General features: G+C 44.6%; 1 protein-coding gene across 2 annotated transcripts in view; it reads right to left on the bottom strand.

Moving 5' to 3' along the window:
• Positions 1-14661, bottom strand: part of FBLN1 (fibulin 1) — a 93578-nt gene that overhangs the window by 40438 nt on the left and 38479 nt on the right. For both annotated transcript variants that reach the window (XM_044274413.1, XM_044274414.1), the window contains exons 3-14: positions 11518-11656; positions 9468-9621; positions 9310-9372; positions 8927-9028; positions 7008-7145; positions 6270-6407; positions 5251-5394; positions 4694-4822; positions 4331-4456; positions 4088-4207; positions 3772-3903; positions 3574-3697 (exon numbers count right to left, since the gene is read on the bottom strand). In XM_044274413.1, coding sequence (XP_044130348.1) covers positions 3574-3697; positions 3772-3903; positions 4088-4207; positions 4331-4456; positions 4694-4822; positions 5251-5394; positions 6270-6407; positions 7008-7145; positions 8927-9028; positions 9310-9372; positions 9468-9621; positions 11518-11656 — 1509 coding nt within the window. The remainder of the gene's footprint in view (positions 1-3573; positions 3698-3771; positions 3904-4087; positions 4208-4330; positions 4457-4693; positions 4823-5250; positions 5395-6269; positions 6408-7007; positions 7146-8926; positions 9029-9309; positions 9373-9467; positions 9622-11517; positions 11657-14661) is intronic.

Genomic DNA, 14661 nt, shown 5'->3' with positions numbered 1-14661 from the left:
CAGACTATTGCTGGTTAAATGCACTTGGTGTGACAGCTTGACCAACCACACTACTGAGGGTTAAATGCACTTGGTGACGGGCGCAGCTTGCCCCTGATGTAGTATATGGCCAAAAAATAAACAGACTATTGCTGGTTAAATGCACTTGGTGTGACAGCTTCACCCTGATGTAGGCTTTAGCCAAAAAACAACCACACCATTGAGGGTTAAATGCACTTGGTGACAGGCGCAGCTTGCCCCTGATGTAGTATATGGCCAAAAAATAAACAGACTATTGCTGGTTAAATGCACTTGGTGTGACAGCTTCACCCTGATGTAGGCTTTAGCCAAAAAACAACCACACCATTGAGGGTTAAATGCACTTGGTGACAGGCGCAGCTTGCCCCTGATGTAGTATATGGCCAAAAAATGAACAGACTATTGCTGGTTAAATGCACTTGGTGTGACAGCTTGACCAACCACACTACTGAGGGTTAAATGCACTTGGTGACGGGCGCAGCTTGCCCCTGATGTAGTATATGGCCAAAAAATAAACAGACTATTGCTGGTTAAATGCACTTGGTGTGACAGCTTCACCCTGATGTAGGCTTTAGCCAAAAAACAACCACACCATTGAGGGTTAAATGCACTTGGTCGCAGCTTGTGCTGGCGCACCACAAGACACAAAATGGCCGCCGATCACCCCAGAAAAAAGTGACTGACAAACGGTCTAGGCAGCCTAAAAACCGTGAGCAATTGAATTTCAGCAGCTCAATGATGCACAGCTGCAGATCGATCGATTAATCAAGTCCTTTGGAGGAGTTAATCTGCCTAATCTCGCCCTACTGTCGCAGCCGCAACCTCTCCCTATGCTGATCAGAGCAGAGTGACGGGCGGCGCTATGTGACTCCAGCTTAAATAGAGGCTGGGTCACATGGTGCTCTGGCCAATCACAGCCATGCCAATAGTAGGCATGGCTGTGACGGCCTCTTGGGGCAAGTAGTATGACGCTTGTTGATTGGCTGCTTTGCAGCCTTTCAAAAAGCGCCAAGAAAGCGTCACAAAAGCGCCAAGAAAGCGACGAACACCGAACCCGAACCCGGACTTTTACGAAAATGTCCGGGTTCGGGTCCGTGTCACGGACACCCCAAAATTCGGTACGAACCCGAACTATACAGTTCGGGTTCGCTCATCCCTACCAGCTAGCAGTCTCAGCTGGTGGTGGATTATCCTCCATCTGTCAAGGAAGCTGTGGAGTCTGTTTTTTGAGATCTAAGGATGTGTGCCGTGCTAAAGGGCTGAGAGCTGCATTTCTGGGAAGCAGGCCCCTAAAACCTGTTTTGGACTGCTGCTGACAAAACCGCTGACAAGGTGAATGTTTTTTGTTCTGTGGACTTGCCCTGGTGTGAATGAACACCAAGACGGCGAACTGTCATTTTGTTTATGTGTGAATAAACACTGAACTGTTTAAGTTAAAGACTTTGTTTTTGCCTCTGTTCTGCGTCCGTTAATCTGCCTACCAGAGCGAATCCCCACAATACATACACTCAGCTTTATATATTAGACTAGCTGAAGGACCTAGCTTTGCTCGGGTATATTTAATCTATTTAATTTAATGTTTGTGTGTGTTGTTAAAAGATATCAACACTATCCACTATAACAGTGACATCTACAGCACCCTGCCCCCTTAACAGTGACCTCCACAGCCCCCCACCGCTTAACACTGACCCCCCCACAGTGCCCCGTCCCTTAAAATTGGACCTCCACAGCAGCCCACCCCCTTAACTTTGACCCTTACAGCAGCCTTCCCCTTTAACAATGAGTTTCACAGCACACCACCCCCTTGACAGTGACCTCCACAGGGGCCCGTCCCCTTAACAGTGGCCTTTACAGCAATCTGCCCCCTTAACACTGATATCTATAGCGGACCATCCCCTTAACTGTGACCTCCACAGCAGCCTGCCCCTAGGATGGCCAGAGGTCTAGTTTTAGTCCGGCTTTCAGACTCCTTGTCCTCCATCTGGCGCAGGGCCTGGACGGACACAAGGATGTCCTTTTGAAAAGCTCACTCTCAGACAGCAGCACTGTGCTGTTTAAGTATGAGCTGCATGGAGAAAGTCACCCTCCCTCCGACCCCTGCAGCTGACAGAAGTTGATTTTTACCTTCATTTTTTAAATCCCTGTTGGCCGAGGAGTGGGAGGGGCGTGGCCTAACCTGATCAGGGGTGTGACTTAATGGGGCCTGGGGGCAGGGTTTTAAGTTCATCTTTTGAGGGTGGACACATTGTGGCAGGGGGCGTGTCTGGGCCTTTCCTACAAGAGTGACGCCCCTCTGGGCACCTTACTGGCTCATTTGCATACCAAATAAAGTGGATTTTCAGAGGATAAAAACATCTATTGCTGGGACAAAGGAACATCTAGAAATAAGGTACTAAGTGCTATTAGGCCATGGCTTCACTTCAATAGCGATTATCCTAGTGACAAATTTCCTTTAAAGCTCACCTACAGCAATGAAGAAGAATGGCTGGGTTGTTATGGAAACCTGGAGTAAGGGTCCATTCACATGTTCTATTTTTTTGCGGAACGAAGTGCGGATCCGGAAGTGCGGAAAGTACATTCCGGCCCCATTGAAAATGAATGGGTCCGCAGACCCATTTTGCGGACGTGTTAATGGACACTAAAACTGTATGTGGAGGCTAATGGCTTGCGAGCTTCTATTAGCTGATAAGGGTTATGTGACCAAGCTTCTATTGGCTAATGCATTTTTTTTTTATATCTCAGGAACGGTACGTCCTAGAGAGCTGAGACCTGGTCTAAAACCTTCCCGGACACCTGATGTACCTGTGTGCCAAATTTTGTGATTGAAAATGCGACGGTGCGGATTCCTTTAGCGGACATACATACATATACATACACACACATACACTCAGCTTTATATATTAGATAAGTGGACTGATTACAGACTCCTATAGCATCAGTACATTCCCCTCCTAAAATACTCTGTGCTGCTGTGTATCATTTACTAGCCTTCAGTCTTTCATGTAGTCTGTTATCATGTGTAGTCCAGTGTGGACTAAGATAATCATACAAGATGGCTTGGCACCTCCTCCCACAAGATCAACACACTGCTCTCCTGAAATCCTCTGTGCTGTTTCTACCTCCATAGGCATGTGATCTTCTACCAGTCTTGTTTCCTATTTTGATCCAGTAACACTGCCCCTGTCGTATTTCGGCCCGTCCTCACTAATTCTACAATGTTGTGATGCAAATAGTATATTTGGCCATAGGCAATGTCTGTGGGCAGCCTGACATGTCTGTGGACATGTTGCATTTCATCAGCCTGGTCCTCTCTCCCGCCAAGATAAGCGACATCAGGGTCTGGTAGCCACTTATCCGACTTTGAAGTCTTAAGAAAATTACTTTATTCTTGGACCTTTGGCGTTATATGAAAATGGAAAAACTAAGTCCATGGGCTGTGTGTGGTATTGCAACTCAGACACATTTGGTGCCTTTCCTGTGAATTTCTATGAAATACATCAATCAGATGTGAATATGGATTAGCTTAAATCCCGCATATACAATGGATTTACTTACGTCTCAATAGCTTTGCGGTAATTCTTGGGACATTCGAATGAAAGACACTTGAATCCTCCTTGGATATTGAAGCAAGTCTCAGACCCGCTACAGTTATGTGTTCCCGTCACACACTCATCCACATCTGTGAAAGATATATAAATGGATGACACCACGGAACGGTTAACTCTTTCAGTGGCTTCTTGCTTTAGTACGTACCTTGACAGTTTCGGCCATTAGGAGCCAGTGCATATCCGGTGGGGGGGCAGGTGCAACGGAAGCTGCCAGGAACATTGTTGCAACGGTAGGCACATATGTGTCCACCGGTTGGCAGAGCACATTCATCAATATCTATAATTATAAAGGAAATAATATATTAGGAATAAGTGATAGATACGAGATGGGTGGATGATAGATAAAAGCGGAAAGCTTCTTTCCGCTATACAATAGACTGTCGTTCTATGCTGCACAGTTTTGCTTTCGGTCCTTACCAATTAGGCAACAGGAAGCTTAAGCATGAGAAAATAGTTTTTACCTTCACATGTGATTCCATCCACATCGCTTAGCTGGTACCCTCGACGGCAGTAACACTGGTATGATCCATAGACGTTGGCACACTCCTGGCTGCAGGGATTGCTACTACATTCATCCACATCTGAACAATAAGCAGACAAAAATTTGTCATCAGACTAGTCGGCTGTAAGGCAACTGGCTGCAGTAGCAGCCCTCCCCCACTGCTCTTTTGTATGTAGGTTCTTTAAGAAACCGTTCATTATACCTTCACAAGTCCGGCCGTCCAAACCCAACTTGAAGCCAGTGGAACAGCTGCAGTAGAAGGAGCCAGCAGTGTTTTCACACTTGTGGGCACAGACACGACCTAGGTATCCTCTGCACTCATTAATATCTGGAAAACAGAGGCAAAGTGATTCACAGAACAGTGATAAATAAAATAAATTAAAAAGTCTTTAGGGGTTAACCTGCATTAACATGCTCCCTTCCTGGTCTCTCAGCCGCTTCCCCCTCTTTTTTGGTGACTGAGGAGGTTTCTGAGCATTTACAGAGGTAGGTATTCGTTAAATCCTCTGATATGATAATCTGGTATTTCTATAGTCCTCATGGACTACGTGCCTGTAATACTCACCAGCACATGATCTGCTGAGGGTGTCAAAGTGATATCCAGCTTGGCATTCACATCTATAGGAACCGGGCACATTTAGGCAGGTGTGCCCCTCGCCACAGGGGTTCTGGATGCTGGAGCACTCATTTATATCTAAAATAAAGACCAGAATATTTTGCTTTAAATTTATTTCATGAAATCGGAGTGTTGTGTCACTAGAATGAGATGGATTTTTTGGGATGGATACTTTTGAGCTTCCTCAGTATTGTCAAGATCTTTGCTTGTTGTCACTTTCTTCTCCATCGGGCTGCCGATTCCACCATCTTTGCTATGTTCACATGACCTCCTAGCCTGGGTGCGGGTTCTTCCATTGAGGTCATGCCGGATGTGCACCTGAGGCCATGTGTGCCATGTGAAAGTGACACACCATAGTAGGCCATGGATGATGGATACTGACCAAATGACATAATAGGCCTAACTGGCACAACAGGCAGAAGTCTCCATTTAGGCCCTTTAAAAAGTTCTGCATGTTTTGTATAGCTCTTATGGGCACTGCCCGTATGAGAAAGGGTGTGACTTACCTTCGCATTTTGTTCCGTCAGCGCTTAGGTGATATCCCCTTCCACAGTTGACCACGTGCCGCTGACAAGTGTAGGAACCTTCAGTGTTGATACAGGTCTGACCTTGAGGACATGGTGCATTGACGCTCAGACATTCGTTGATATCTGTATAGAAACAAAGAGGGGGAAGGGGGTCATCATGAGGGGAATATTTAAAGTTAGTTTTTCTTGATTCTGCGTTGACGTACTTTGCTTCTCCAGTGTTCTGCAACTCTCCCTACTGGAGTAGCTTTGCAACTTTTGTGACAGTTCCAGTTATAAATCTGTAGTGAAACTCGTTAATGTACCTAACCATGGCCACTTTTCCACCAACTTTTCAGAAATGGAGTGAGTGGTGTAAAAATACTAAACGTTGCAGAAAATTTGCCCAAGTGACCTTTAAGCCCTATTTTGCGACTTTGAGAAGACAGAAATCATGGGGGTGATACATTTTCCCCAAAAGTTAAGAAACCCTAGATTGGTAGGGGTCTGTACCCTGAGAATAGCTGTTTTTAGTCCCGTTGATGGGGGGATGGGGGTAAGTAGGCCACTGTTTAGTCATTGAAAGACATGCCAATTATGGATACTGCTGAGAAACTGGCCTAAGGAGGACACTACCCTTCTTTCCTGCTATCAATGGGCAAATTGGGGCTATGAAGCCCCAAACTTGGGATCCAGTGATCTGCTGTAGAGCCATATAAAATCTGAACTCCTCACCCATGGTTATTGGTGTCAGATGCTATAAGGATTGCCCCAATCATGAGATGCCCTCACCTTACTGTTAATCTATGTCATAAAGGATTCTATGGGTTGTCAGTAGTAGCACCTGACATGATTTTCCTGATTATGTGGTCTCAGTGGAAATACCAATGATGGTGATGGTGGGAATACCTGAGTAGATCAGGGGCAGGTCTAGCATCAGCTTTGTCATATGGTAGAGGGCATAGTAGTCAGCCAGCAAACCTGAAATTCTCTTAAATCCAAACACATTCTGATCTTACCAATACAGTTGCCCAGGGCATCCTGAATGAACCCACTGCTGCACTGAACTTTAGGGTGACAGCGGAAAGATCCGGCCGTGTTCTGACAGTTGAATGTTGGGAGACAGTTGTGAGTCCCTGTTGCACACTCATCAATATCTGCAAATCACAAAATAATACAGCTTCTTGAGATGTTATGAGAGGCAGTTCTGGCCTGCAGCCACTAGGGGGCGTCAATGTGTTATGGAATAGTGATTACTATTCTTAAAAAATAAATAAAAAATAATGACTCTTGCCACCAGACGGCAGTATCCTAAAGGCTTTACTATAGATGCAACGGCACAGAGAAAGTTCAAAGTTAATGTTACCACCAAAAACATAACAATGATAGTATATTGGAAAATTAAGGTCCAATGGGTGCAAGTAGGTAAAGATTAGGTCTACATGATGATATTCTTGCATGCCAGAGTCCGAAGCATCAGAGTGACCCCTATATGGTAGATTGTGGGTGACAGTCCTAGTGTGAACATCTAAGCTCTTTTTAGCTTTACCTTCACCACTCCCTGGACCTCTTCTGCAGTTGTTGGAGCTGCCTATGTCCTCACCGCATACAGTGTCAGAACGTAGTGCACATAGGCATGCAGCATGACCTAACGTTGTCTGTGACATCAGGACGTAGTACAGCGCTGGCAACCATCCTGCCCCAAGTGAACTTTTTGAAAAAACCAAAATATGGTCACCATAGTTTACATCCCATACCTTTACAGCTGTTATCCTCTGTAAGTTCATAGCCAGTGCCGCAGTTTATCTCCCTCTGACAACGGAAGGAACCGATTTGATTGATGCAGATCTGTCCCACCTTACAATTATGTGTCCCAGTGATACATTCATTTATATCTGTGCAAACAGAAACAGGAGATGGATGGAGGTCACCCATGTGCATGGAATAAGTCATCCAAGTCTATGGAAGAAATAGAAATGGTGCAAGCCTGATCTCGTGCACCCAGACCCTTCTTATATTTAGCACTGATCTTATGAAAAGCTGGTAAATTTTACCATTTTAAACACAGCTATAGACACTGCATCTACATTTACCTGTAGAGATTGGAAAAGCTGTAGTTGGGAGGCATTAAAAAGTTCCTGGAATCAGAAAAGGACTGCTGGTACAGTACGGAACCCAAGAATGGTTTAGGGGGTGACAAACTGGGTATATTCCCTGACCTTTTGATTCCTACTTGTAAGTACAGCATGTCAACCTTCACTGTCGTAGATAGTACCAGGGGCTTTACTATTAACCCCCTTAACTACTTAGGCATTACTGTGTGGGGAATATATGGCAGTGTTATGTGGGCATATACACGGCTATAGCAATCCTGAAAGGGGTTATCCCAGGACTAATCTAAAAAATGAAAATCAGACGTCTTTTTCTAACAAAGCTAGAACCAGCCCTGTACCTCACATGGATCCAGAGATCTCCCCATTCAATGCTCTGCTAGATTTATATCAAGCTGGCAGATTAAGGGGAGTGTCTTTCCGGCTGCAGCTCAGGGGGCGTGTCCATGCTCTCCCTATCACAGCGCAGGGGGCGTGTCCATGCTCTCCCTATCACAGCTCAGGATGAAGGAAGAAACTGAGCATGTGCGGCCTTCTCAGTGAGCAGGTCAAAAAAATAAGACAAAAACAAACAGCAGGTGGTGCTATACAGATACATTTTTTTGAATAACTCAGTGGCTGTGCAAAATTTTTAATTACATGCAATTACAAAACTATTCAGATCCAGGTGCTGGTTTGAAAACTGTAGAATATTTTCCATGGGACAACTTGACACTCAACTCATTAAAGGGGTTACAGATGTTGATGACCTATGCTGAGGATAGGGCACCAGTATATGATAAGCTATTCATAGCAGCCAACTGTGAAATAGCACAGTGGACAGAGCCAGAAGGACAGCGCTGTTCTCTGTGTAGTGGCTGTGTCAGATTGCTGAGCTGGTCTGTGTGGGTGCCAGGTGTCAGGCCCCCACCAACTCTGTTAGTTCCTGCTACAAACAGCTTATCGTTGGGGTGCCAGGTGTTGGACCCCCACCAATTTGATATTGATGACTTGTCCTAAGTGTAGGTTATTAATATATGTAGCCTTGAAAAACCCTTTAAATAAACAGTTGCAGCTAATTTGACATTCGCGCAAGGAAAGCAGCACTTCAGGGAAAAAAAACTGTATATGGGTGGGAGCAAACGTAACCTTGATCCAGGGTCCACATAAAAAAAATGCTGCAACTTTGCCCCATATGAAGGAATGCCAAAACCGGATCTAAAAGTGAACCTGTAATATATTGACAGTAGCCATATATATTTTGGATCTGAATCAACCTTTGGATCTTAGCCACCATATGATGTCTATGTGCTCACCTTTATGCCCACCAGCCTGGCCCTATTTCTAGAGATTTACGTAGATCATGTGCTGGAATGGTTAAACTGCTAAGACCATACATGCAAGCAAAGAGAAAAGCAGATGTAAAAAGTATTTAAATGGTGTCTCTGGGATCTGAATCAGAAGATATCTGGACTCCATCTAACATGTCTTCATCACCCCCCAGCTCCTTCTCTGACCCTGGATAAAAACCTGAGTTGCCACTGATATCACGCACACTGCCGAGAGGTTTTGTATTTTACTGATACCGTCACAGGTGACTCCGTCAGGATGGAGCTTGTAACCCGCATAACAGGAACAGACCACGCTGCTTCCGGTATCTCTGCACTGCTGGGTGCACGGCCCGCCACCTGCAGATAAAGAGACATGCTTATTACATGATTTTCTGCTGCATTGCATTGAGAGAGATGTAGGGATTTTTCATAATCCACTATGGAAAAAAAAACTTGCTATACAGATACTGAAAAAATAGCAGACTGCAGAATGTTAAATAATGTAATCTGAAAGACTACAGGAAAGAAACTGAACCTCGGATGCAGCTTTGGATGTGCATGGAGGATAATGAAAGATCAGTGCAAGGTAATAAATATATGTAAAGTCACAATATTACAATCCCTGGCACAGCGCTCACCTCGGCATCTGTCATTCAGGGAGGGGTCTTCATTATCGGTGTTGGAGACCACAGAGTTGTTGGCTTTGGGAATAAAATACATGGTTAGTCACATCCATTACCTCTTGGCAGCTCTATCGTTACCAGTAGTTGTCAGCATGTGATGCAGACTATTGCACCTTCATCCTGGTTGGGGGCTTCATTCCCCTCTTGTCCTTTCACACAGCAGGCTCTGAACACCAGGCTGCATTGGTAGCCCAGGAACGTGCTTTGTTCACAGCTTTCACCCCGGGCCTGGGCTTCTTTACCCAGCAAGCAGCAGTTGCAGCACCTCTGTAATAGAAACAAGAGGCCATAAAGTCCCATATAATATATGTACTACCATGAATCCAATGCACTGAATTGTTCTGGTGGCATTCCTTGGGCTGCCCCTACCCCACATATGGCTATGAGGCACACGGGTACAACAGTGAACTACTGGTACCTTCCCTGCCTATTGGCTACCTGCACACGACACTAGGGGGAGCTCACTGCATGTTGATTTACAGTACAGCTCAAGTTCAAAACTAGATGTACAAGTCCATATGCAGTTATCTCCCTCTAGTGGTGGCTGTGGATATACAGAATTGTATCATTTATCAAATCATAAAAAAAACAGCCCTCCTATCAAGATATATTATCAAATGAATGAGCACAACATTTTGAACCTGGTGTAGTGTCCCACTAGGTAAATGTGGGCACTACACAAGGGTCAATTGGGCCACGTTGTTCTCCAACTCCTGTGGAACAGTGGCATTGTATTTTACATTGCATTTTAATATATATTGCTATGTTACTTATGTGTATTTTCCCTGTGTTTCTGTGTATCAGGCCTGTTAGGGTGTAGTTCCTCCTCCTAGACAGTAGAGGGAGCTAGGGAACCCCTAATATATATAGTCAGGTCCTGTTCAGGGAAGGGTGTGTAGACTCAATCAGGAGTCTGTGTAGAGCCAGAAGAGAGTGTGCACTTTAGCCAGAGAGGAACTGAAGGCCACCTCCTGACATGCTGTTAGATAGCCCAGGCTTCTAGTTGCCACCAGGAGAGGAGTTACCTCCTGAGGAACCTGCAGTTCCTACAAAGTACAGTGCAGAGCAGAGCAGAAGTGTTTCCAGCCAACCTGAGAGCTGGAGGGCAGAAGGATCTATTTAATGCAAGGAGATATATACCTGAGGAAGTTTCCATAACCAAGGATAAAGCCATCAATAGGACATACGGGCCTTGGGATAAAGACAGACAGGATTCTGAGGAAAAGTGCAGCCTGATCTGTAAGTGTTTAACCCTCTGAGTGTCTTGCAAGAACATTGAGCCTGCCATTTGTGTAAGCCTGCTATTGACTGCTGCTTTTATATGGAACTTTGCCAAAAAGACTGTAAATAGTTGCTTGTTCCAGTAAAAGGAAGTTTTGGTTCACCAAAACATCGTGTTCCTCAATTATTCCTATCACAAATCGGTTTGCCACCATTACCGGCACTGGCGTCACAAAACTTAAAGGGATCTTGCCACAGGCACATTAAACCTGCAACACCTAGGGCACCTCACCTACCACCGGCCTGGTCCCTATACACAGAGAGTGCCCCAGAGGACCCCTGTGCCAGCCTCTCCATCACTGCTGTACGCCTGCCCAGGGTCTTTTATGAACTGTGAGTACTCTGTGCAACCCTCGTTCTGCCTAATAACCGTGACCTACCACTCACCTAACCCTGCAGGGCTGCGTACTGCACTGGAATACTGGAAATTAACCTTAATAAAGGCGTTTAACATTTGGAGGCGGTCTTAATGTGGGGAGGGCTTGTTCTGGCTTTTTCCGGATTTCTGTAAACGCCTCTGATTAACACAGGCTCTGCTAATTTGGGTACTAATAATCTAGCAATGATACTGCAGGTGGGTTAGATTTAACAATCTGTCCCCAGTCATAAGATTACAAGGCTTTTAGGACTATCCAGCAAGGTATTGAATATACCTACGACCAGACTACTATAACCATATGAGGATTTGGAAACATACAATATAACCAATTATGCACCAGTTCTGATGGGGGCAGACTTATGAAACTATCCATAACAGCCAATCACATTGCGGCTTTCTTTTTTTTTTTTTTTGAAGGGCAGAATATGAAATGAAAGCTGCACTGTGATTGGGCTACATCTCAGGCCTTGTAGGATCACTGATCCCAGTAGATCTCCACTCACCTTCACAAACCTGGCTTCGCAGCTAGAAGGTTTTTCCTGGTCGCTTGTATCACAAGAATTTTTCTCGGTGGCGATGTTGATGCCGGTTGTACAGTGCAGTTCCTCCAGTTGATTAAGGCAACATTGTTCTTGGATTACACTAAAGGAACAGGAGCAAAGAAATATCAGATGTTTCATGGGCGCGCCTGCTAGAGATACTATATATGCAAATCATGAACTAAGTAAAATAATTCAACATGGCTGTGCTTTTCTGGAAACAGCGCCAAACCTGTATACAGTTTGGTTGTAACATTGCAGTTCCTATTAAAAACTGAACTGCAATTCTAAACACTACCATGGACAGATATGGTGCTGTTTCTGGAAGAAAGACATCAATTTTATTGTAATTCCGGTCAACTCCTAATTTTTGAATAAGGTGTCTAGCTTTATGGGCGGAGGACTAAAGCTGACTAAACCCGATCAGTTCTACTAAGGCCAACAATAAAAAAATAAAAAAAGACTGCAAAAAAACTAAAGCTCATAGGCATCCATTTATGAAAAATAATAATATTTTATTGTTACAAAATCAAGAATATATAAACTACCATTAAAAAAGGGGGGAAAGGAGCAGGAACACCATCCCAGCAGTAGAGATCAATAATTACAGGTGTATGCGTGTCAAAAACCAAACATACATAATCTTTAAATATGTAAAAAGTGAGTCCTAATGAATATGTCCCAAGGATACTACGCAATGCAGCTGCTAAATTACAAAAGGTGCTCACAGAGGATATCATGTAATGTAACGCAACAAGAAGCTGCGGTATATACCCTCTGGAACATATGCAAATTGTACATAACAGCACAAGAATCAGAATAACATGGACTCACTCAAAAAATTGAGACCTGAGTGCCTGGGATGGCGTTACCCCGATGCGCGTTTCGGCATACCTTCGTCAACAATAGCAACAGGCATAAACGTAGACAGGCTGTCTAGACCTGCAATGGCTCTGGCTGATTATAGGTGGCATGCAGGGATATACACCTTTGTCTAGCTCTGTACCAGCTAATGGTTGGCTTACTTTGAGACAGAATTTGATACCAGAATAGTGGCGCAATTTTGATGCCAAACAGTGCATCTTGGGCCCACCCCCATTCCAAGTAAGCTCCACACCCTTCCTACTACGCCCTGCCACCTTTTCTAACAAGTTGTGCTAACCTACCCAATTTTCACCTCTTTTTGGACAGATTTAAGGCGCAGACAGGGCTGGCACCACCCATAAGCAGAGTAGGCCACCACGTAGAGCACATTCTTGCTGGGGGCGCCCACGCTCTGGAGTCTGGCCGCAATAGAAGTCACAGTAGCAGACTGCTACTAGCAGTAGCGTTGTGAAGGGGGTGTGGCGGGTGCGGGCCGCACCGGGTGACATGTCTGATGGGGTGATCCCGGTCCGGACCCAACACGCACGCCTGTGCAGCCATTCCCGCCCCTTTAAATGTACACTGTCCCAGCTCCCTGGTGGTGGTCAATGGGCGGAGTCAAGGGTGGCGGCAAAATTAGCTTTTGCTTAGGGTGGCAAAAATCCTTGCACCAGCCCTGGGCGCAGACACATTAATAAATCTGGGCCTAAGAATTATATTTAAATAATTACTAAGAGGAGCATAATGCTCCTAGTCCAGGATTTAGAGGGGTATTCTAGCCATTTATATTTATTACATATAGATAGAACGGGGGACATCAGTCTTTGGTCTGTGGCCACATCATTCGGAGGTGTGGAGAATTTGTGTGGAGCTGTGGTTGTCAGATTTGTCTCTCAAGTGTTTCCGAACCTCCCATTAAGTTTTTTAAAACAGCAGCAAACATGCTTGGTCACCACTTACTGCTGATGAGAAGGTACAGAGGTCATCAGATGTGATCAGTAAATAGATGATAAATGTTGCCGTGAGGAACCCTATTCTCCAAAAGGCAGTTCCAAATTATTTAATGCAGTGTAGCTACAGTAGGTGCAGAGGTAGTAGTAAAGCACCCAAAGTCCCCTCTTCCACATACGAAGACACCAGTTGGGAGGTCCTAGTACAGATTTTGCATTGGGACCCAAGAGCTTCAAGCTATGCCTCTGCATAGAAGAGTTGACTGGATGTATCTGGATATCAGATGCTGCCCTCTCTAGCTACTGAATAGCACTCACATGTGATTCCTCTTTCAAGTCTTGACATTATCTCCCAGGAGACAACTTTCAAAGAAAAGTGGATTTCCTAATTCAATCTGCAGAGAAGTATTCCCGCTTATTTGTGTCTACAAGATAAGCTTGTTTAGCTAAAGGCTTAGAAAAGACTTCTTTTATGAAGAGCCAGGAAGCCCAGAACCAACTTCGATATCTTCAAATGATTTGTAGAGCTGTACTTTAACCCTGTATCCGTACCCCCTAAACCATGGGACTGCGGTGACGTGTTCTCATCACAGAGAAGGACTTATGAGGATCAGGCAAGGAATAAAATGCCTGTGAACGTTCAAGATACACTCATTCTTCGAGTTGCAAAGCAGATCCTCCACTATGTCATTAAAACGTTCTCATCTTCAGTTATAGGTTTGCTTTTAGCATTGAATTACCAGTTTTCTACAAAAAAAAAATTGTAGATATTTCTATAGGGGATCTGCCTTATTTTTTTCCAAAAACAGCACAACTCTTGTCTGGTGGCTTTGTCTGGTATTGCACTCATTGAATGAGCTTCAATACAGTTGCTCAATGAGCTTCAATGCCAGACAAGAGCAGTTCTGTTTCTGGGGGGGGGGGGGAATCCCTTTTTTATAATCCTGGAAATTCTCAGAAAGGGCTAGAGTATTAAGGATACCTTATATTTTTTCTTATTAAAGCATGGTAAGCTGGTAAGTAGGGTATTATGTGCATACCCCTCCATTAATCCATTAACCGGACAGGGGAGCTATAGAAATCAGTGAAATCCATTAATTTCAGTGGGCTTTCTGCAATGTTACAGGTCACAAAATTCCCCAGAAATGGCAGTGGGTCCCATGAGTGTCGAATAAACATAACAACCCTTTTAAAGATATTGAGGGGAATTTAACATAGATTGCCATTTTACGCTGACCTATTATATCCCCATGCACCTCTTAATAAATTAGGCTCAGCCTCTGGCAGTCCGTGC

The sequence above is a fragment of the Bufo gargarizans genome, unplaced genomic scaffold (assembly GCF_014858855.1).
Source record: "Bufo gargarizans isolate SCDJY-AF-19 unplaced genomic scaffold, ASM1485885v1 original_scaffold_1742_pilon:::fragment_2:::debris, whole genome shotgun sequence".
Classification (NCBI taxonomy): Eukaryota; Metazoa; Chordata; class Amphibia; order Anura; family Bufonidae; genus Bufo; species Bufo gargarizans.
The sequence above is the reverse complement of the archived record's forward strand: the minus strand, read 5'-3'. Positions and strand labels throughout refer to the sequence as shown.